This window comes from Engystomops pustulosus, chromosome 11 (assembly GCF_040894005.1).
Source record: "Engystomops pustulosus chromosome 11, aEngPut4.maternal, whole genome shotgun sequence".
Classification (NCBI taxonomy): Eukaryota; Metazoa; Chordata; class Amphibia; order Anura; family Leptodactylidae; genus Engystomops; species Engystomops pustulosus.
In genome coordinates, this window is record NC_092421.1 from 91,399,847 (window position 1) to 91,425,335 (window position 25,489).

At 47.0% G+C, this 25,489-nt stretch overlaps 1 protein-coding gene across 1 annotated transcript in view; it reads right to left on the minus strand.

The window, feature by feature from the left end:
* The window catches only part of SCNN1A (sodium channel epithelial 1 subunit alpha), a 191,677-nt gene that overhangs the window by 137,818 nt on the left and 28,370 nt on the right, over window positions 1–25,489 (minus strand). The window contains exon 2 of the mRNA XM_072129606.1: window positions 6,620–6,928. Within this exon, the coding sequence (XP_071985707.1) occupies window positions 6,620–6,927 (308 nt within the window). The 5' untranslated portion in view covers window position 6,928. The remainder of the gene's footprint in view (window positions 1–6,619; window positions 6,929–25,489) is intronic.

A 25,489-nucleotide genomic window follows, 5' to 3' on the forward strand; every position in this document is an offset into this window, starting at 1 on the left:
GGCTCTAGTGATAACATCTCCCAGTGTAACCAGTAATACCATAGTCTAGTGGATGGGGGCGCTGTATCTCTATATACCAGTGCATGGAGCCTGTGTCACAGTGTAACTCTATGGAGGCTCTAGTGATATAACATCCCCCCAGTGTAACCAGTAATACCATAGTCTAGTGGATGGGGGCGCTGTATCTCTATATACCAGTGCATGGAGCGTGTGTCACAGTGTAACTCTATGGAGGCTCTAGTGATATAACACCCCCCAGTGTAACCAGTAATACCATAGTCTAGTGGATGGGGGCGCTGTATCTCTATATACCAGTGCATGGAGCAGGTGTCACAGTGTAACTCTATGGAGGCTCTAGTGATATAACATCCCCCCAGTGTAACCAGTAATACCATAGTCTAGTGGATGAGGGCGCTGTACCTCTATATACCAGTGCATGGAGCCTGTGTCACAGTGTAACTCTATGGAGGCTCTAGTGATATAACACCCCCCAGTGTAACCAGTAATACCATAGTCTAGTGGATGGGGGCGCTGTATCTCTATATACCAGTGCATGGAGCAGGTGTCACAGTGTAACTCTATGGAGGCTCTAGTGATATAACATCCCCCCAGTGTAACCAGTAATACCATAGTCTAGTGGATGGGGGCGCTGTATCTCTATATACCAGTGCATGGAGCCTGTGTCACAGTGTAACTCTATGGAGGCTCTAGTGATATAACATCCCCCAGTGTAACCAGTAATACCATAGTCTAGTGGATGGGGGCGCTGTATCTCTATATACCAGTGCATGGAGCAGGTGTCACAGTGTAACTCTATGGAGGCTCTAGTGATATAACATCCCCCCAGTGTAACCAGTAATACCATAGTCTAGTGGATGAGGGCGCTGTACCTCTATATACCAGTGCATGGAGCCTGTGTCACAGTGTAACTCTATGGAGGCTCTAGTGATATAACACCCCCCAGTGTAACCAGTAATACCATAGTCTAGTGGATGGGGGCGCTGTATCTCTATATACCAGTGCATGGAGCAGGTGTCACAGTGTAACTCTATGGAGGCTCTAGTGATATAACATCCCCCCAGTGTAACCAGTAATACCATAGTCTAGTGGATGGGGGCGCTGTATCTCTATATACCAGTGCATGGAGCCTGTGTCACAGTGTAACTCTATGGAGGCTCTAGTGATATAACATCCCCCAGTGTAACCAGTAATACCATAGTCTAGTGGATGGGGGCGCTGTATCTCTATATACCAGTGCATGGAGCTGGTGTCACAGTGTAACTCTATGGAGGCTCTAGTGATATAACACCCCCCAGTGTAACCAGTAATACCATAGTCTAGTGGATGGGGGTGCTGTACCTCTATATACCAGTGCATGGAGCGTGTGTCACAGTGTAACTCTATGGAGGCTCTAGTGATATAACACCCCCCAGTGTAACCAGTAATACCATAGTCTAGAGGATGGGGGCGCTGTATCTCTATATACCAGTGCATGGAGCAGGTGTCACAGTGTAACTCTATGGAGGCTCTAGTGATATAACATCCCCCAGTGTAACCAGTAATACCATAGTCTAGAGGATGGGGGCGCTGTATCTCTATATACCAGTGCATGGAGCAGGTGTCACAGTGTAACTCTATGGAGGCTCTAGTGATATAACATCTCCTAGTGTAACCAGTAATACCATGGTCTAGTGGATGGGGGCGCTGTATCTCTAAATACCAGTGCATGGAGCCTGTGTCACAGTGTAACTCTATGGAGGCTCTAGTGATATAACATCCCCCAGTGTAACCAGTAATACCATAGTCTAGTGGATAGGGGCGCTGTATCTCTATATACCAGTGCATGGAGCAGGTGTCACAGTGTAACTCTATGGAGGCTCTAGTGATATAACATCTCCTAGTGTAACCAGTAATACCATAGTCTAGTGGATGGGGGCGCTGTATCTCTATATACCAGTGCATGGAGCAGGTGTCACAGTGTAACTCTATGGAGGCTCTAGTGATATAACACCCCCCAGTATAACCAGTAATACCATAGTCTAGAGGATGGGGGCGCTGTATCTATATATACCAGTGCATGGAGCAGGTGTCACAGTGTAACTCTATGGAGGCTCTAGTGATATAACATCTCCCAGTGTAACCAGTAATACCATAGTCTAGAGGATGGGGGCACTGTATCTCTATATACCAGTGCATGGAGCCTGTGTCACAGTGTAACTCTATGGAGGCTCTAGTGATATAACATCCCCCAGTGTAACCAGTAATACCATAGTCTAGTGGATGGGGGCGCTGTATCTCTATATACCAGTGCATGGAGCAGGTGTCACAGTGTAACTCTATGGAGGCTCATGTGATATAACATCCCCCCAGTGTAACCAGTAATACCATAGTCTAGTGGATGGGGGCGCTGTATCTCTATATACCAGTGCATGGAGCAGGTGTCACAGTGTAACTCTATGGAGGCTCTAGTGATATAACATCCCCCAGTGTAACCAGTAATACCATAGTCTAGTGGATGGGGGCGCTGTATCTCTATATACCAGTGCATGGAGCCTGTGTCACAGTGTAACTCTATGGAGGCTCTAGTGATATAACACCCCCCAGTGTAACCAGTAATACCATAGTCTAGGGGATGGGGGCGCTGTATCTCTATATACCAGTGCATGGAGCAGGTGTCACAGTGTAACTCTATGGAGGCTCTAGTGATATCACATCCCCCAGTGTAACCAGTAATACCATAGTCTAGTGGATGGGGGCGCTGTATCTCTATATACCAGTGCATGGAGCAGGTGTCACAGTGTAACTCTATGGAGGCTCTAGTGATATAACATCCCCCAGTGTAACCAGTAATACCATAGTCTAGTGGATGGGGGCGCTGTACCTCTATATACCAGTGCATGGAGCCTGTGTCACAGTGTAACTCTATGGAGGCTCTAGTGATATAACATCCCCCCAGTGTAACCAGTAATACCATAGTCTAGTGGATGGGGACACTGTATCCCTATATACCAGTGCATGGAGCTGGTGTCACAGTGTAACTCTATGGAGGCTCTAGTGATATAACATCCCCCAGTGTAACCAGTAATACCATAGTCTAGTGGATGGGGGCGCTGTATCTCTATTTACCAGTGCATGGAGCCTGTGTCACAGTGTAACTCTATGGAGGCTCTAGTGATATAACATCCCACAGTGTAACCAGTAATACCATAGTCTAGAGGATGGGGGCGCTGTATCTCTATATACCAGTGCATGGAGAAGGTGTCACAGTGTAACTCTATGGAGGCTCTAGTGATAACATCTCCCAGTGTAACCAGTAATACCATAGTCTAGTGGATGGGGGCGCTGTATCTCTATATACCAGTGCATGGAGCCTGTGTCACAGTGTAACTCTATGGAGGCTCTAGTGATATAACATCCCCCCAGTGTAACCAGTAATACCATAGTCTAGTGCAGTGGTGGCGAACCTATGGCACAGGTGCCAGAGGTGGCACTCGGAGCCATTTCTGTGGGCACTCAGACCATCGCCACAGGACAGAGTTCACCAAACAGGACCAATTCTGCCTGCAGTCCCAAGGCGGACTCTCCTTTCTTTCTTTACAGAGAGATCCTGGAGAGAAGCTACAACGAGAGTCTGATTTGCCCTCCTTCTTTCAACAGTGTTGGTGGCCTCAGGCGGCTGATTCGATTGAAAGATGTGGAAGGACAGGTAGCAATAAGTTACTGCTTAAATTGTCATGTTGGCACTTCATGGTAAATAAGTGGATTTTGGTTGTAGTTTGGGCACTCGGTCTCCAAAAGGTTCGCCATCACTGGTCTAGTGGATGGGGGCGCTGTACCTCTATATACCAGTGCATGGAGCGTGTGTCACAGTGTAACTCTATGGAGGCTCTAGTGATATAACACCCCCCAGTGTAACCAGTAATACCATAGTCTAGTGGATGGGGGCGCTGTATCTCTATATACCAGTGCATGGAGCAGGTGTCACAGTGTAACTCTATGGAGGCTCTAGTGATATAACATCCCCCCAGTGTAACCAGTAATACCATAGTCTAGTGGATGAGGGCGCTGTACCTCTATATACCAGTGCATGGAGCCTGTGTCACAGTGTAACTCTATGGAGGCTCTAGTGATATAACACCCCCCAGTGTAACCAGTAATACCATAGTCTAGTGGATGGGGGCGCTGTATCTCTATATACCAGTGCATGGAGCAGGTGTCACAGTGTAACTCTATGGAGGCTCTAGTGATATAACATCCCCCCAGTGTAACCAGTAATACCATAGTCTAGTGGATGGGGGCGCTGTATCTCTATATACCAGTGCATGGAGCCTGTGTCACAGTGTAACTCTATGGAGGCTCTAGTGATATAACATCCCCCAGTGTAACCAGTAATACCATAGTCTAGTGGATGGGGGCGCTGTATCTCTATATACCAGTGCATGGAGCAGGTGTCACAGTGTAACTCTATGGAGGCTCTAGTGATATAACATCCCCCCAGTGTAACCAGTAATACCATAGTCTAGTGGATGAGGGCGCTGTACCTCTATATACCAGTGCATGGAGCCTGTGTCACAGTGTAACTCTATGGAGGCTCTAGTGATATAACACCCCCCAGTGTAACCAGTAATACCATAGTCTAGTGGATGGGGGCGCTGTATCTCTATATACCAGTGCATGGAGCAGGTGTCACAGTGTAACTCTATGGAGGCTCTAGTGATATAACATCCCCCCAGTGTAACCAGTAATACCATAGTCTAGTGGATGGGGGCGCTGTATCTCTATATACCAGTGCATGGAGCCTGTGTCACAGTGTAACTCTATGGAGGCTCTAGTGATATAACATCCCCCAGTGTAACCAGTAATACCATAGTCTAGTGGATGGGGGCGCTGTATCTCTATATACCAGTGCATGGAGCCTGTGTCACAGTGTAACTCTATGGAGGCTCTAGTGATATAACATCCCCCAGTGTAACCAGTAATACCATAGTCTAGTGGATGGGGGCGCTGTATCTCTATATACCAGTGCATGGAGCTGGTGTCACAGTGTAACTCTATGGAGGCTCTAGTGATATAACACCCCCCAGTATAACCAGTAATACCATAGTCTAGTGGATGGGGGTGCTGTACCTCTATATACCAGTGCATGGAGCGTGTGTCACAGTGTAACTCTATGGAGGCTCTAGTGATATAACACCCCCCAGTGTAACCAGTAATACCATAGTCTAGTGGATGGGGGCGCTGTATCTCTATACACCAGTGCATGGAGCAGGTGTCACAGTGTAACTCTATGGGGGCTCTAGTGATATAACATCCCCCAGTGTAACCAGTAATACCATAGTCTAGTGGATGGGGGCGCTGTATCTCTATATACCAGTGCATGGAGCCTGTGTCACAGTGTAACTCTATGGATGCTCTAGTGATATAACATCCTCCCAGTGTATCCAGTAATACCATAGTCTAGTGGATAGGGGCGCTGTATCTCTATATACCAGTGCATGGAGCTGGTGTCACAGTGTAACTCTATGGAGGCTCTAGTGATATAACATCCCCCAGTGTAACCAGTAATACCATAGTCTAGTGGATGGGGGCGCTGTATCCCTATATACCAGTGCATGGAGCAGGTGTCACAGTGTAACTCTATGGAGGCTCTAGTGATATAACATCCCCCCAGTGTAACCAGTAATACCATAGTCTAGTGGATGGTGGCGCTGTATCTCTATATACCAGTGCATGGAGCCTGTGTCACAGTGTAACTCTATGGAGGCTCTAGTGATATAACATCCTCCCAGTGTAACCCTGAATGTCACTTTTGCAGCCCCAGAGGTTGCACATTTGGCTTCTCAGTTCCCTTTTAAGTGGCACCAAACACACTTTAAATACCTGGGAATTAACATCCCAGCCAATCTGTAGTTTAGGCTGTACAAAAGGGACAAAGTCATGTCATCTGTCATGGTTTTGGGTGCATTAATGTGTTACAAATAGATGTGATGCCCCGACTACCCTATGTGTACCAGACCTTACCAATCCGTCCCCCGCGCTCCTTCTGATCAGCCGGTAGAAAGTTTGTTTGGGGAGGCCACACTGCAGGATTAGCTTTACCACCTTGTCACTTATACCTGGCGGGTCTGCCACATATTACCATATCATGAACTGTGTGCTGCTCTTTTCATCTGGTCCTGCATGACCAAAATGTTGGGTGATTGTCCCTGTTCTTGTTTTTATTGCTCAATAAATGTTGATTATACAGAAAGTCCTTTATAGGGATCCAGACTTTCCTCTGACAGGATGACCAGGTCACTACCTTCTACACTATAGGTGGTTGAGAATGTCAATGGAAAGTATCGGGTAATCAGAAACAAGTTGAGGACCGTAGTTCCTTTTCTTTGGGATAAGGTTGCTCTAACATTTGCAGGACAGGCTTGTGTACACGCACTATGACTAGGAGGACCCCGGAGAATCCATAGGGGCTGCGAGCATAAGAGGAGCATGTAAGGTGAAGGTGATGCCCATGGAGCAAGGGTACATGTGGGTGCTACTCTTATGACTTATGTAGTTGTGTGTGTTGATGATATCACTTCCACATACAAAATGGTCATCAAGGTCCTTTCTTCTTCCTTACCTGTAGGGGTTCAGGGTGCAAACAGTCACAGCCGGGAAAAATAATTTGTCTGAATTGACATTTACACTGATGCTCACGGGATAGCTGAAATATTGTCCGAAGAGAAGTCCAAACTGCCAGTACATTAGTCCAAAGGTGACCAAGAACAAGACCAACCAAAAGGCAGTCTTCATGCGGTTGTTACGGGAACATACCAGTCGTATGGCACCATGAATGGTTGTATTGTTACAGAAGAACTCAAAGAGTTCTCGGTAGGAGGAATAAAACTCGATGAGCCCTTCCTTGCTTGTTTTCTCCTCTGAAGACATCCTGGAAAAAACATAAACAGAAAATTTAGAAAAGTAAAATAAGAAATACAAAACACCTCCACAATGTGTACATATCTGCTCAGACAACCTACACGACAACCTACACGAGCAACATCAAGACTCCAAGTTCTGTAACATTCATAATAGACCATAAATGGGGTCATCGTAGAGTTCAGCTAAATGAACTGCAACATGTGGATTGGCCCGCTGGTCAGGGACATAACAAACTGTGATGGGGCCTGTTGTTTAATTTTATGTGATCCCTTTGGACTCTTGAAATGTTATGTACATATGATTTGTACCAGAATCTTGTGTCATGGAATCAGCTGGGGCCTGAGGCTGCGGCCAGATCCTGAGACAATAATCGGGTGGGGATACCAGTATGTTTTAGTCGGGCTGCAATTTCATATAGTGTGTCGTAGTAGGAGTATGGGTACAGAAATTCATAAGTGGCTAGAAGACATTGTACAAACAACAGTTTATTTCACAGTATTCTAGCTCAGAGATTCTCAGTACAACAGGTTAGTTATAGGTGGACGACGCGTTTCGGGGAGGATTACCCCTTCTTCAGGTGCAGATACTGTAATTTATAGGAATCGAAGTTACACTCTTTTCATGAGCTTCATCAATAAAATCTGACATTGTCAACTAGCAAAACTACATTATGCCAATATACTCTTAAAATCCAATATAAAATATACATAAATAAATAGGTAAATATAAGTATACGTCAATGAATGACTGGACATATATTTTTTAAAAAAGACATTACATCAAAATCTTTGAATAGTCTATACAGAAAATACAGTCTTATCAGTGTGTAAATGTATTTGCGTAATTGGAATAATAGAGCCTGTAGCAGCGCGATTGACGGCTGTATCAGCTATGTGTCGGGTTGAAATGGCCCGGGTAACTCTTGCGCGTGCGCCTTGAGAGGGGCGTGCGTGCGCCTTGAGAGGGGCGCATGCGCAGAAGGAGACTGGTCCGTGATGGATTTGGTGTAGCGCTGGACCAGTGGATTGAGCTGAGTATCGAAATCCTAAGGATGATAATTGGTTTTAATTAGTACAGAAACTGCCTACTTGTTATGCAGAATGCAGGGTAAGTGTAACTGTATGGATCTGGTGGGCCAGGGTTAACAGGCATTTTATGTCGTAAAGGGCATTTTATGTCATAGTGGTATGATGGATAATGGGGAATTTGAACAGTGGGGACCTTTTAGGGAGAGAAAACAGGGGGAATCGGGTAAAGGGTGGAATTAAGGCCAGTGGAGGAATTGCTTCATATCTTCTCCAGAGTCTCATTGAGCCAATATGGGCACATGGTGTTCAATTTATATATCCAGTAGTTTTCTCTTCTGGTTAGTTGATTTATTCGGTCATAATGGCCTTTTGGGATCTGTTCAATAAGACAGATCTTGGCCAGTTTGAAGTTGCACTCATGGTGCTTTTTAAAATGTCTTGAGACGTTTTTACTTTACTCCGATGGGTGTTCACCATTTCCCTAAATGTTTGTGTGGTCCTTCCTACATATTGTTGTAGGCAGGGACCTTCAAGGAGATATATTACATAATCAGAGGCGCAGTTCATGAATGATGGAATAGGGAAAGATTCTGAGGTGGTATATGATTCAAAGGTTGTTTTTCTGTGCTGTATGACTTCACAAGTAAGGCATCTCGGGCTGTTGCACCTATATGTCCCTTTCAAGACGGGGAACATACTTGGTTGGTGATGAGTTGGTTGAGACCTGGTGTCCTGGTGGCGCATCTTGGTTGGGGCCAGGAATGTTTTGAGCGTTGGGGCTCTCCTGTACGTCAATGTAGGGTTCTTAGAAAGGATTTTTCTAAGATAGGGGTCTTCTTGAAGTATGGGCCAGTGTTTATTTAGAGCTTTCTTGATTTTTGCATGGTCCGAGGAATAGGTGGTGATAAATGAAAGATTCCTGTCCTGATCTTGTGTGGGCGGCTTGCTTGCTGGTTTAAGGCAATCATCTTGGGTAAGGAGATTGGTCCTATGGTATGCATCCTCTATTACCTGCCTTGGGTATCCTTTTTGCAGGAACCTCTTTTTCAGGATTGTTGACTGGGTTCTGTAGGTTGTGGTGTGAGTGCAGTTTTTTCGGATCCTCTTATATTGGCTGTAAGGGATATTCTTCAGCCAATTCTTGTGATGGGAACTGGAAAATTCCAGGAAGCTGTTTACGTCTACTGTTTTGAAGTAGGTTTCTGTGAGGAGTCCTTTTCCTGTGGGGTCCACCATTATCAGAAGGTCGAGGAACTCTATTTTCTGTGGGGAGGTGTTTAAAGTGAGGGTGATACCCCAGTTGTTATTGTTGATGGAGTTCACAAAGCTCTCTGCATCCGTTTCCGTGCCGTCCCAGATGATGAAAAGGTCATCTATGTATCGCTTAAACATGATGATCTTGTTACTGTATTGGGAGTTGTTCCTGATGAAGTTTTCCTCAAATTCCCCCATGAAGAGGTTGGCATAACTTGGGGCGAACCTTGTGCCCATGGCCGTACCTCTTGTCTGGGTGTATATAGTTGATTCAAATGTAAAGATGTTGTGATCCATGCATCCTATCTTTCCTTTAGCATCTCCTAGAACTGGTCCAGCGCTACACCAAATCCATCACGGACCAATCTCCATGACCCCATCTCCTTCTGCGCATGCGCCCCTCTCAAGGCGCACACGCGCCACTCTCAAGGTGCACGAGCGCCTTATTTAAGGCGCATGCGCGCCTCTTCCTGGGCGCATGCGCGCCTCACTCAAGGCGCACGCACAAGAGTTACCCGGGCCATTTCAACCCGACACATAGCTGATACAGCCGTCAATCGCGCTGCTACAGGCTCTGAGTACCAATCATCACAGTAAGTAAGCCTACTTCCCCATTGCCCATATCGACTACTTTTCATTTTAACCATGCATCCTATCTTACCTTTAGCATCTCCTAGAACTGCATACCAGTTCACCCAGACTGCAGTTATATCAACCCATAGAACTCAAGGACTTATAAAAAACAAGGTTAGCTCCTACTATTAAGCTTACATTCCTACCCAATTTTGACACATCAGAAATTTAATATTCTAATGTTGCTTTAGGCACAGTGATCTGCAACTCCCTGACCTCTGAGCCTATACGCAACACGAAACCGCTAGCTCAGACAGGTGAGCTCCCCCCCATTATTCCAATACGCAAATACATTTACACACTGATAAGACTGTATTTTCTGTATAGACTATTCAAAGATTTTGATGGAATGTCTTTTTTAAAAAATATATGTCCAGTCATTCATTGACGTATACTTATATTTACCTATTTATTTATGTATATTTTATATTGGATTTTAAGAGTATATTGGCATAATGTAGTTTTGCTAGTTGACAATGTCAGATTTTATTGATGAAGTTCATGAAAAGAGTGTAACTTCGATTCCTATAAATTACAGTATCTGCACCTGAAGAAGGCATAATCCTCCCCGAAACGCGTCGTCCACCTATAACTAACCTGTTGTACTGAGAATCTCTGAGCTAGAATACTGTGAAATAAACTGTTGTTTGTATAATATCTTCTAGCCACTTATGAATTTCTGTACCCATACTCCTACTACGACACACTATATGAAATTGCAGCGCGACTAAAACATACTGGTATCCCCACCCGATTATTGTCTACTTCATCAGGTACCCTCCTGACTACCAGTGGTCTGCAGCAGCTTTAACTTCACATACTCCTCCCACACGGTGCACGGTGTACTAAAAACCACACTGCCAGATCCTGAGGACAGGGTGAAGATGAAAAGAGTCTGAGGACTTTCTCGTCTGGGAGCGGAGTTGAGGCATCTCCCATGGTTTTCTTGTATAATTATACAACACCCCTGCCAATACATGTGCCCTCTACAGGTTAGGAGCTGACAGAGGGAGTCGCGAACCCTCCAGGAAGGTGCTAGACCTGGTCATCAGGGGTTAACAGCGATAGATCCTGCTTGAGCAGGCAAGGGTTAACTATGCTAAAGTTATCATCCAATTGTATTCCTTTATGTGAACTGGAGTGTGATTGGAGAGTGAGCCACCACCTGACCAGGGAATGACAAAACCCCTGGACAGGAATCGGCAAGGCCTCTTGAGTTCCAGAAACCTCTTAGAGCACAAGCTTTTTCCAGCCACCTCTCACCAGAGAGGTCAAGCTCTTGGAACCTAGCTCCTGATACTGGAGCACCTCTTTACCACCAGCTCTCCTAGAGAGCACACCTTGCACACAGAACACCCAGGACAAAGCTGCAGCTTCCATATCTGAACAAAGCTACATCTGCAACCAGGCTGGTGAATCTACTCCTGAGGAACACTCTCCATGACCACTCCAGTAATCCAGAATCTCCAACAATCCGGCATCTGTACAGAATCGTTCGGCCCGTAGCCTGCAGTTGTTCGAATAAAGAACCGTGAGTTATTTTGCACAACGTTGCCTCCGTCTGTTCCCTGGATACGGCTGTAACTCCACCACGGGCTCCTCATCAATTACCCAGGGACTCATACTACAGACATTAAAGGGGTTGCCCCAGATAGATTCAGTACATCAGCCTCTCCCTTTTTCTAAACAAATATCTTTATTCATAGGCTGACTAATACACGTTTCGAGCCCAGACAGGGCTCTTCCTCAGTGATATACAGCATCCCAGGACAGCTGCCGAGGCCACTACAATACCTAAGCTACTTTACGAGTTGTTCCGCTTGTACAGCCAGAAAAGGTGAACAGATTACCAATCATATTTCTTTACTAAACCAGAAACTGCTTTTACACATGTGGCGCTTGTATCGATTTCTTTCTTCTCTTTCTAATTCTACATTTCTTGCACACACCACCCTGCTGGAGAGCTGCCAGGCTGTAGGACAGTCCTCCGGTCCCCATACCAAGCACCGTGACACTAGTGTGCCCTAGACCACAACCGCCAGCCACTCCAGTATTCTGGGCTGCGTCTAGGCCCCAAGAAAAGGCTAGGCCCCAGTGGGGGATGTTGCACATAGATTACAAATAAAGAAACAGCCTAATCTGGATGGTCTGGCTATTGTATCAAGGTGACTTTAGGTGATCCCTAGGTATGTAGGTGAAATATGGCTGACTAGATCCTATGGTTTCATTGGTTCTATACAAAGTTGCCTTTAATGATATATTCATTCCCTTTAATATATTTATTCCATCTACTGACCATAACTGGTTCTGCAGCTGAACACGTGATCTGCATGGAATGGGAAGATCTGTTTGTTAAGTGACAACGGCTCTAATTGGTTGTGTCAATACTGTTTTGCCCCAGAGAACAGTTGGGGACTCCGGAGAGAAGGATCTGAGACCTCCATGAGAGCGGACACACTGCTGCAGACTACCAGCCTGCGGCTGCCTCATTGAGAATCTCCCTCCTTCAGAATGCTAGCTTACAGATCCTGCCTAACCCTGCTGCCCAAGCAGTTTCTACTTTCTCCAGCCCCAAGTTCCTCCATCTGGGCTGTGAGCTTCTTCTACCAGACTGCATCCAACGAGCTACCTCGGCTGATAGCATACTACCTCAGCATGTTATGTATGCTGCTTTGAAATCTTGGAATACAGAGACTGTAAATTTGATGTTCATGTGATCCCTGGCTGCCACTAACCTCGCTGGCCTTTCCTCTACCATCTACCCTACATCACACATACATAAATCTGCCCCAGAGGGAAACCTTCCATCTTACAGCTGCTTCTCCCTCTTCTTGCAATCCCTTTGCTTGCCTTGCTTGACTTGGATGAGGCCTGTTCCACCTGAAGCAAGCAATCGTGACAAGTTGAGCACTGGGCCACTCCAAAGCCACTCAGGCATCTTTTGAATCCAGCTGCCCCCACACCGAAAGGTCAGACCCCGCTGGTAGGACGTTGTACATCTAGATCCCAAGTGGTTCTGCTGAATTTAAGCAGTTCTGTATCATGACTTCTGTTCATAACAGAACAACAAGACTGACCTCAATTATCGGCAACATCTAAACCCCACATGGTTCTGCTGACATCCTACTCACAACATGGCTCCTGTTCATAATCAATAGTATGTGGTTCTAGATAATGAAACTCAATGACACCTCATGGATCACATTGCCATTAGCCAAACAAAGTGGTGTGCTGGTCAGATCCCATGGATCAAGCACAGTGTAGCGGATTGCTATGCAAGGACGCTGTGTCTGCAGGACGAACAACAGTATTGGCACTGACACAGAGCGCTGATGTTTGGCTGGCAGACAGTCCCTGCATCATAATTCACTACGATGCAAGGACTCTTTTCTGTGTAAAGGAGGCCTTTGGAAGACAACCATGTGATTTCTCTTGTGTTTTCTCCTTTTTCAGATGCTATGAAGGATGAGCTTGACTAATCTTGCCATCAATTGTATTGAGCGTGTTTGAGTAAAAACCCAAATGTGTTGAAATGAGCAAATAAAAGACAGTTGGCCGTTTACTTATGTGCTTTGTGGTTCCATTTTTCACTGTGTGATCCAATTGATGCATCCTCTTTGATCTTTGCACAGTATGATCACATATAAAATGGATAAGTTTGGTTACATCTCAATAGCCTTAAAAATGTTCCAAATGTAGCACAAAATAAAAAATTAGCATTCATTGTATCAGATTGTATCAAACTTTTTTTTACTTGTATTTTTTACAATTATTTCCTCCCTACCCTCAGGTGCTTGAACCATATGGGTCTGCTTGTTTGTACAGTCTATGCAATACAACTGCCGCTTACACATCCCGGATGTCACCACAACCTGTGCATTTATTGGGTTCAAGGTCGGCTACATCCCAACAGGTTGACTTCCGAGACCTGTGCCTGCAGCGGTCATGGTGATTAGCGGCTGATGTCTGTGACCACTACAGCCAATCACAGCTTTGGTCATTATATCTTCCCTGTATAAGAAAGTGCGGAGACTGGGACTGTTTAATGGAAGCAGTGGGGTAAGGTAAGTACAGAAGCCCAACAATGGCGACGACCCTAGTAGGAGCTGCAACTTGGATGTAGGATGACACTTCCCACTTGTGGAGAGGCGGCATCTTCCAGTAGGTTATTACTGATGAATCAACCACTAATGGTGCCGTGTCCTGAGCTCAGAGTGAAGACAGAACATGTTATTAGTTTATTTATAGACTTATTATCATCTGGGCTCTGCTTTATGACGTCTGTAACCTGCACAGGTTCCCAGAAACCTCATATATATATATATATACAAACCCTACCAAATAATCAACACCTTCATGTGATTTCTCCATTGTGATATCAAACCTGAAGATCCTGGACTAGACTTTATATGTTCTTCTGATGGGGTAGTTTCATAAACGTGTAAAGGTCCTGAACATTGCGACCAGTTATACCTGTTGTATCTGTGATGTCCTGCCCCTTTATACAACCTCTACCAGTTGTACCATTCATTTAATATATACACATCTATTCAAGTGCTGCTTCCTATATTTAACATGAATAGCAAAGGTTCTGCATTGTTATCCAGACTCTGACCCGCAGCTGTAAACATATGAGAAGGTTCCTTTAAAGAAAATCTACAAACAAAACCCTTCATGATAAAGCAGTGACACATAGACACTGGTAATCTTCTTATATTACCAGAGCCCCTCTGTGCCGCAGCGTCACTGTGCCGCAGCACTTCCCCCCTTCCGCTGTGTGAGATTACTGCCAGCAGAGGGAGGGTGGTAGGGGGAGGGTGAACAGTTTGTGAAGCTACAGCATGGAGTGGTACTGGCACCCTTGCAACATCCCCCACCAGGGCCTGGCCTTTCTTTGGGGGCTGTAGGCAGCTGGGGCCCAGAACACCGGAGTGGCTGGCTAGTGCGGCCTTGGCACACTGTGGTCACGGTGCTTGGTATTTGGACCTACAGCCTGGCAGGTCTCCAGGTGGTGCGTGCAAGAAAAGTGGAGGGAGAGGCTGATGAAAGAGGTTTTTCCCTGGGGCAACCCCTGAGGTGTATATAGGAATCCCTGGGTGATGGAGGATGGGGAGCCCGTGATGGTGAAGCAGCCTAATCCAGGGATCACACAGAGGCACATTGTGTAAATCAATTCCCATTTCTTTATTCAATGGCAGGCAATGGCCCTAACATTAGCAGCAGATTCTGCAGGCTGGAAAGCTGGTAGGAGAGAGCTGGTCCACAGGAAGGGTGGCTCACAGCCTGGTAGTAGCTTCAGGCTGGGATGGTAAAGATGGAGCCGAGTCCTGATGGGTGACCTCTGCTTGGGGGCGTAGGCACCTGACTTGCCCAGGGTGTCAGGCAGTGGCCTCTGCTTCCTGGTATTGAGACACTGGCCTCTGCAGCACAGTCATGTGCTTTTCTCTCCTCTGCTTACTGGAAAAAACATGTGCTCCAAGATGGAGTCTCTGACTAACTGACTGACCCTGTGTTCCAGCCCACCAGGGTTTTTTTTATACTCCCCTGGTCAGGTGGCAGCACCCTCCCACCAGCTTCCAGCTTGCTTCACAATGGTACAAAGGATATCATAGCGAGGTGATTGGTCTCCCTAACAGCTCCTAACATGGAGAGGGCGCTATTCGCAACAACCACCTAGCCTATGCACTGGCAGGGGTGTTGTACCCACAGAGCCCTTCTGGGAGATTACCACAGTCATGGTGGCTGGATCTATGAGCGCCCCCGGTATCTTGATGGGTTTTGATGGTGGATTTTCTTTAATCTGTGAAATTCTTGCATCTTTATCCAGACACATTTGAGGTCCTAGACCTTGATCCAAGCATTTTTCCCAGTTGTTCCATAAATCTTTCATGCAATCGCGTGCCACGGGGATTACGAATATTTAAGAACCCAGCGCAGTATAAAGATGTACCCACTTTTATGCAGGAGTGGAAAGAACTACATCTCCAGCATTCTTTAAATCTCATGCGTTTAGTCCTTAAACAAAATGAAGAAGAGTATATCAAAATAACAATGGAACTTTGTAAAGCCAAGACAGAGCTAAGAACAAGACTCACGGAAAATCAGAGTCAAGTCTTCTTCAAAAAATTAGAGAAGCGACTATCCCTTATACAAATAGAAGTAAAGGAGAAAAAACGCGATAAGTTCCTGAGGGATAAGGCGGACTTCGATTCGGGATCTGTCTTTGACTGGAACACCATACCCACTAAAAGGCCGAACCGAAGGAGATCTCAGGGAGCAAGGAATAAAGTCAAGTCAACGGACTTTTGGACCACAGAGTCCGATTCAAGCGCATCGGACGACCAAGGTGGCAAGACTCCAGATCCCATTAAGGATCAACCTCGAGTACCGCAAGGGGCGGCCTCATCAGCATCATTGCAACCTGTCCCTTTAGACGAAAGATCAGGAGAGGGAGAGGGGGGCAGAGGAAGAAGAGGAGGTCGTACAGCCAGCTACAAGAGGAAGCAGGTGTCCTGACGCTTGGAGGTACGAGTGTGCCCTTATCCTATCCCCCTTCCTCCCCCCAGTCCTCCTGCCCTTATCTTCCCCCATTATATCCAGTTCATTTGGACACTAACTGTACTAACCCCACTAACCTGGACTTTGTTCAGACTGTTACTGCCAGTGATACTGGCGATCGTAATACCATCAGTGACACTGGGGTTGCAGCTTCTAACGTGATTAATCTCACAGACGTGGTACTAACAAAGGACTGTCTGTCCCTGTTATCTAAGGGTCTCGGTTTTTCCATAGGTGGTTCTTTTGATCCTGTGGAATTTGAAATCGATATGTTTAAAGCTGTTCGAAAACTTTGCCTACATAAATTTTTCTCTGATAAACCAGTTACCACCCAGAAGCAGTGTGAAGGGGAGGTTCCCTGTACTGTGGGTCCCTTAGGTTTTATCCCCCCTAATACAGCAGCCCCTGTACGAGGCGCAGATGTCCAGCTATTGTTGGACCTCGACCTCGAGGAGGGAGTGTTTCGACACTCTGAGGAGGTAGATTCCACTTTGGAGGTCACGGCCTTCAGAGGAGGCATCAATTCCACGTTTTGTCCTCCCTTACCGGCCGTCTCCTTGATCGACACCTTTTGCCAGATGGTTATTAAAGATGTAAAATCCCTGGTGTATCCTGAAGCCCCCAAAAATATAACCAAGGGCGAGTTGCATGCCCTCAACTGGCTAAAAACTCGCACTGATATATTAGTGAAGCCGGCGGACAAGGGGGGCAACGTGGTCTTGATGACCAGAGATTACTATGTGGGGGAGGCTATGCGGCAACTAGGGGATAGGTCCACCTATACCCCCCTTGATCACAATCCTACTCTCAAATTCCAAACACGGTTGCGCAACTTTTTAAGGTGGAGTGTCAGTAATAACATTTTGTCTGAGTCCACCGCTGAGAAACTACTTCCCGCAAATCCCAAGTACCCGTGTTGGTACTTTATCCCGAAGGTACACAAAACCCTTAGTAACCCTCCCGGTCGTCCAATAGTTGCGGGCATCGGCTCACTTTTTGAGCCCCTGTCCCAATTTTTGGATTGGCTGTTACGCCCACTCCTTCCTGATATTCCTTCCTACCTCAAGGACACTAACGCCTTCTTAGAAGTCGTTCGTAACATACACTGGCAAGATGGTTATCAACTGGCATCAATTGATGTCGAAAGTCTATACACCCGTATCCCACAGTCCCTGGGAGTGGAGAGTGTACGGGATGTCTTGATCAATGCCGGGCAGAAGGACACTTATATTGAATTTGTATGTGAGGGACTCCGCCTAATACTGTCACATAACGCCTTTACCTTCGATGGCAAGTGGTTTGTCCAGAATACGGGAACGGCTATGGGTACCCCTGTTGCTTGTACCCTCGCCAATATATTTTTGGCCTGTTTTGAGGGCCGCTATATATTCTCTCTGGACAACCCATATGCCAGGAAGATAAAGGCTTTCCACAGATATGTGGACGATGTCTTCATCGTATGGGAGGGTGACAGACAGTCCTTTTTGGACTTCGTAACCTATCTTAACCAAACGAATCAGATGAACATGAGGTTTACGGCAGCATTCGGCGGTATGGAACTTGAATTTTTGGATGTAAAGGTTTCTGTTCAAAATGGCTATCTGTGTACCACAGCTTACAGAAAACCTACAGCCACAAATTCACTTCTCCACTACACAAGTTACCACCCGCAACATACCAAGGAAGGCTTACCCTATAGCCAGTTTTTGCGGCTTAGGAGATTGAACAGTGAGGATAGTGGTTTCCATATGCAGGCGGAGCAGCTAAGGTTAAGACTGGTAGAACGTGGGTACCCCAAACCCCTGATAGATAGGACACTATGCAAAGCAGAAAAGGTACCACGAGAAAGATTGTTAAGGGGAAATAGAGGTACCCATAAGAATAGAGAAGTAGAAGAAAAAAAAAATAGACGCTTCGTGTTTACTTTTGATTACGGACCATGTGAAACCGCCATAAAAACAGCCATTAATAAACATTGGCATATTCTTAAGCAGGACCCTCAGTTGAATCAACTGACCATACAGAGACCTATGATAGCCTTTAGAAGGTGCACGACCCTACGTGACAAGCTGGTCCGCAGTAGATACACTTCCCCCCGGAGCACTTGGCTTTCACAATGTGCCCCTAGGGGGAACTTCAAATGCGGAACATGTCGCTATTGCGACTTTAACAGCCAAGTTAAAAATATTTCTTTTGGAGGAGTCACCCAAGAAGTTAAAGCCTTCATCACATGTAGGACGACTTTTGTCGTCTATGTTGTGTTTTGTCCGTGCCAGAGATATTATATCGGAAAAACGGTTAGAAGCATGTTTACCCGTTTTAGGGAGCACAAAAGGTCTATTACCACTGGTGTTGGCTGCCCACGCCTGATTGAACATGTGAGACTACAACATAATGGGAATGCAGATGTCCTCATGTTCGCTGGTATAGAGAGGGTGGAAAGTACCCCGGATGGAGGAGATCGTGCCCTAAACTTATTACGTCGAGAAAGTAGGTGCATCATGAAATTTGAAGCTATGGGTGCCCTGGGCCTCAATGATCGTAATGAAATGAAGGTCTTTTTGTAGTTAGAGTCATATTCAGTGCTTGATGTATCCCTCTATGTCATGTGGGTGTCCCTTGATGTGTGTTTTTAAACTGTTTGTATTACTTTTTGCATTTTTTAACTTCACATTTTTTACTGTACGTTCCGCTGGTTCGCTGTAAGAATTTATTATTATTGTTACCTCGCTGGTCTTATCGCCTATATAATCTATCAACTTATTGTTGCTAATTATGGCGATGGAGGTACCGTTGTTCCCTTCTTTGCGAACATAAGCGGAGCGTGCAGTATCACCAGATTGTTTTGCTGTTTCCATGACAGCGCGTGCGGGCTTCCGCCTTCTCCCTATTTCCGGCGAGAAGCGCGCATGCGCTGTCATAGCCTGGAGAAAGCGCCGAGTGGCGCGAAACGGCCCGTCGGCTCAGCGGCACTGCGTGCCTCCCTGTATTTTACCCTGCACCAATAAAGAAGACTTTTTCACCATCGGTGAGTGCCATCTCATCTTTTCTTTTCATTAATCTTTCAAGGTCCTGTATCTTTCTCCCAAGTTGTACCCTGAATCTCTGAAGGTGCTAAGTTCTTCAGAACCTGTTCTCATAACACCTCCGACTAAGGACAACCCTTTTTGTTTTTTAGGAAACGTTTCAGAGATTGTCAGGGCTGCCTGATAACGTCAGCAAGATAATGATCAGACAACCTGCTCCGAAAACCTGTGCACTCCAGCTTCTCTTTCACCAGGCGCCACCAGAGATTTTTTTTTTTAAATTTTTATCATACTAGTTTATTAGTTTGAACAACATTGAAAGGGAAAAAAAGAAGAAAAATTGTAAATATTTTCGGGTTCTAACATAATAAATGACTCAAAAGGTTCTGTTTCCCAGGGGTTATTTTGGATGAGCTCCAATTCTTTTTTTGGTTTTACCCCATTATGATACACAAGGGGGCTTATTTACTAAGGGTCCGCAGATGCATTTTTGTCAGACTTTCCGATGTTTTCAAGTTTTGTGCGGCTGTGACAGGTATTTAACAGGCGATTGTGTCACACGCGATCAGATTGGGGCGCAGCTGCACTGCTTTCATGCGACAGAAGTTGGGGGCGAGCCAACGGACAATGTGATGGATTTAGACTGAGAGTGGGATTTAACTTTCAAATTGTGTCGCAAGATCAAGCACTTGCATGCACCAGGAAGAAGAAGGTGTACTCCAGGGACCTGAGCGGGGAAGCGACACATGCAGGATATCAGGCGCAGGATCTTAGTGACTCCCTGCACAGCGCATTATACACGGACAATGCACTTACATGTACCAGGAAGAAGAAGGTGAACTCCTGGGACCTGAGCGGGGAAGTGACACATGCAGGATATCGGGCGCAGGATCTTAGTGACTCCCCGCACAGCACATTATACACGGACAATGCACTTACATGCACCAGGAAGAAGAAGGTGAACTCCGGGGACCTGAGCGGGGGAGTGACACGTGCAGGATATCGGGCGCACGATCTTAGTGACTCCCCGCACAGCACATTATACACGGACAATGCACTTACATGCACCAGGAAGAAGAAGGTGATCTCCGGGGACCTGAGCGGGGAAGCGACACATGCAGGATATCAGACGCAGGATCTTAGTGACTCCCCACTCAGCGCATTTTACACGGACAATGCACTTACATGCACCAGGAAGAAGAAGGTAAACTCTGGGGACCTGAGCGGAGAAGCGACACATGCAGGATATCGGATGCACGATCTTAGTGACTCCCCGCACAGCGCATTATACACAGACAATGCACTTACATGCACCAAGAAGAAGAAGGTGAACTCCAGGGACCTGAGCGGGGAAGCGACACATGCAGGATATCGGGCGCAGGATCTTAGTGACTCCCCGCACAGCGCATTATACACGGACAATGCACTAACATGCACAAGGAAGAAGAAGGTGAACTCCGGGGACCTGAGCGGGGAAGCGACACATGCAGGATATCGGGCGCAGGATCTTAGTGACTCCCCGCACAGCGCATTATACACGGACAATGCACTTACATGCACCAGGAAGAAGAAGGTGAACTCCAGGGACCTGAGCGGGGAAGTGACACATGCAGGATATCGGGCGCAGGATCTTAGTGACTCCCCGCACAGCGCATTATACACGGACAATGCACTTACATGCACCAGGAAGAAGAAGGTGAACTCCAGGGACCTGAGCGGGGGAGTGACAAATGCAGGATATCGGGCGCACGATCTTAGTGACTCCCCGCACAGCGCATTATACACGGACAATGCAATTACATGCACCAGGAAGAAGAAGGTGAACTCCGGGGACCTGAGCGGGGAAGTGACACATGCAGGATATCGGGCGCATGATCTTAATGACTCCCCGCACAGCGCATTATACACGGACAATGCACTTACATGCACCAGGAAGAAGAAGGTGAACTCCTGGGACCTGAGCGGGGAAGTGACACATGCAGGATATCGGGCGCAGGATCTTAGTGACTCCCTGCACAGCGCATTATACACGGACAATGCACTTACATACACCAGGAAGAAGAAGGTGAACTCCAGGGACCTGAGCGGGGAAGCGACACATGCAGGATATCGGGTGCAGGATCTTAGTGACTCCCCGCACAGCGCATTATACACGGACAATGCAATTACATGCACCAGGAAGAAGAAGGTGAACTCCAGGGATCTGAGGGGGGAAGCAACACATGCAGGATATCGGGTGCAGGATCTTAGTGACTCCCCGCACAGCGCATTATACACGGACAATGCAATTACATGCACCAGGAAGAAGAAGGTGAACTCCGGGGACCTGAGCGGGGAAGCGACACATGCAGGATATCGGGGGCAGGATCTTAGTGACTCCCCGCACAGCGCATTATACACGGACAATGCACTTACATGCACCAGGAAGAAGAAGGTGAACTCCGGGGACCTGAGCGGGGAAGCGACACATGCAGGATATCGGGGGCAGGATCTTAGTGACTCCCCGCACAGCGCATTATACACGGACAATGCAATTACATGCACCAGGAAGAAGAAGGTGAACTCCAGGGACCTGAGCGGGGAAGCGACACATGCAGGATATCGGACGCATGATCTTAGTGACTCCCCGCACAGCGCATTATACACGGACAATGCACTTACATGCACCAGGAAGAAGAAGGTGAACTCCGGGGACCTGAGCGGGGAAGCGCCACATGCAGGATATCGGGCGCAGGATCTTAGTGACTCCCCGCACAGCGCATTATACACGGACAATGCACTTACATGCACCAGGAAGAAGAAGGTGAACTCCAGGGACCTGAGCGGGGAAGCGACACATGCAGGATATCGGGTACAGGATCTTAGTGACTCCCCGCACAGCGCATTATACACGGACAATGCACTTACATGCACCAGGAAGAAGAAGGTGAACTCCAGGGACCTGAGCGGGGAAGCGACACATGCAGGATATCGGGTACAGGATCTTAGTGACTCCCCGCACAGCGCATTATACACGGACAATGCACTTACATGCACCAGGAAGAAGAAGGTGAACTCCAGGGACCTGAGCGGGGAAGCGACACATGCAGGATATCGGGTACAGGATCTTAGTGACTCCCCGCACAGCGCATTATACACGGACAATGCACTTACATGCACCAGGAAGAAGAAGGTGAACTCCGGGGACCTGAGCGGGTAAGTGACACATGCAGGATATCGGGTACAGGATCTTAGTGACTCCCCGCACAGCGCATTATACACGGACAATGCACTTACATGCACCAGGAAGAAGAAGGTGAACTCCAGGGACCTGAGCGGGGAAGCGACACATGCAGGATATTGGGTGCAGGATCTTAGTGAATCGCAGCAGAGTGCATGATTGTCGGACAATGCACTTTCTGTTAACTCCTCCGGATGGGTAAGTAAATGTGCCCCTAGGTGTATTCACGAAACCATATACTCAGACCTTGCTATTTTATAAATGAAAGATCAAAGCCCCTTGTGTTTAGTGACTCTACTCTCTGACCAGAACCATAAATAGTCAAATTTACAATTCAACGTTTGAGACCAAAATTTTGGGGGACTTGTATCATTATTTCTGCTAGGAAAATTGTCTAATTTTAGCTAGTTTTGCAGTTTTTGCACCATCTTTGCAACTTTTAAATCAAGAATGCCTTGTCTGCTCCCTTGTCCCTTATGTATCATTGTTTCCCAGATGTTCCATGCAACTTTTCACTTAGGTTTCCCTTTTAAGCGCCATTTCGCAACTTTTTTGCCGCAAATCTGCACCTGGTCCAGGGCAGGTGCAAAGGAAGGTTTTTTTTTTTCATGGACCTGATTTTAACATTTAAATTGGATCTATGTCACATACTTTAAATGTTTAAAATTTTGCACAGTAACTTGTTTTGTCAAAATTCTGAAATTTTTGCCTTTACATTTTTTAGCATTTATCGGTTACTTCGATGGGTGAGGTCTAGAGATGAGCGAACATACTCGTCCGAGCTTGATGGTCGTTCGAGCATTAGCGTACTCGAAACTGCTCGTTGCTCGGACGAATACTTCGCCCGCTCGAGAAAATGGCAGCTCCCGCCGTTTTGCTTTTTGGCGGCAAGAAACAGAGCCAATCACAAGCCAGGAGACTCTGCACTCCACCCAGCATGACGTGGTACCCTTACACGTGGATAGCAGTGGTTGGCTGGCCAGATCAGGTGACCCTGGGATAGACTAGCCGCTGGCCGCGCTGCTCGGATCATTCTGTCTCTGGATGCCGCTAGGGAGAGAGCTGCTGCTGGTCAGGGAAAGCGTTAGGGTGTTCTATTAGCTTACTGTTAGGCAGGAGTGATTCTCCAAGAACCCAACAGCCCTTCTTAGGGCTACAATAACGTTCTACTTTTTTTATTTTAATTTGCATCTATTACCATTTTGTGAGGAATTAGCAGGGGGACTTGCTACCGTTGTGTTTAGCTCTTAGTGGCGCACATATCCACCTCAAACACCAAAGTGGGACAATTTATTAGGGGTTTGATTTCGATTAGGCACAGTCTGCCATTTCCTTTTTATTTTACGTTTATTTTTTCATAACTCAGTGTCATCTCATCTGGCATAGCAGTGTGCTTTCATACTTGGCTAGAAAATAGCCATAGCAATAGGATAGCATCGTTTGGTTTTAAAAACTAAAAAACACAAAAAAAAAAAAAAACACAAAAAAACACAAAAAAAAGTTAAAAAAAAATTAAAGTTATAACTATCATTTTCAAAATGTTTAACCCGAGGGCTAGGGGTAGAGGACGAGGGCGGGGACGTGGGCGTCCAACTACTGCAGGGGTCAGAGGCCGTGGTCCTGGGCGGGGTGAGACACCACCTGCTGATGAGGGAGCAAGGGAACGCCGCAGAGCTACACTCCCTAGGTTCATGTCTGAAGTTACTGGGACTCGTGGTAGAGCACTGTTGAGGCCAGAACAGTGCGAACAGGTGATGTCGTGGATTGCGGACAATGCTTCGAGCAATTTGTCCACCAGTCAGTCTTCCACGCAGTCCACCCATGTCACCGAAATCGGCACTCCTCCAGCTCCTCAACCTCAGCCTCCTCCCCCCCCAGTCTGCCCCCTCCCAGGAAAATTTGGCATTTGAACCGGCATACTCTGAGGAACTGTTTTCTGGACCCTTCCCACAGTCACAAACCACTTGTCCGGTTGCTGCTGAGCAATTTTCCGATGCCCAGGTTTTCCACCAGTCACAGTCTGTGGGTGATGATGACCTTCTTGACGTAGTGGAAGTGTGTAAAGAGGTGTCCGACGATGAGGAGACACGGTTGTCAGACAGTGGGGAAGTTGTTGTCAGGGCAAGAAGTCCGAGGGGGGAGCAGACTGAGGGATCGGAGGATGATGAGGTGACAGACCCAAGCTGGGTTGAGAGGCCGGGTGAACACAGTGCTTCTGAGACGGAGGAGAGTCCTCGACCAGAACAGGTTGGAAGAGGCAGTGGTGGGGCCAGACGGAGAGGCAGGGCCAGAGCAGGTGCATCAGCGCCAAATGTTGCCCGTAGTCAAGCTGCCGTGGCGAGGGCTAGATTTTCAGAAGTCTGGAGGTTCTTTAAAGAAACACCGGATGACCGACGGACTGTGGTGTGCAACCTTTGCCAAACCAGGATCAGCAGGGGTTCCACCACTACTAGCTTAACTACCACCAGTATGCGCAGGCATATGAATGCTAAACACCCCACTCAGTGGCACCAAGCCCGTTCACCTCCGGCCGTGCACACCACTGCTCCTTCCCGTGTGTCAGCTGATAGTCAGCCCCCTGCCCAGGACCCTGGCACAAAAACCCCATCGTCGCCTCCACGATCCTCCACAGCATCCACCAGCGTTCAGCTCTCCATACCCCAGACGCTGGAGCGGAAACGCAAATATAGTGCAACCCACCCGCACGCCCAAGCCCTTAATGTCCACATCTCCAGATTGCTTAGCCTGGAGATGCAGCCCTATAGGCTGGTAGAGACCGAGGCCTTTCGCAACCTCATGGCGGCGGCCGCCCCTCGGTATTCGGTCCCCAGCCGCCACTACTTTTCCCG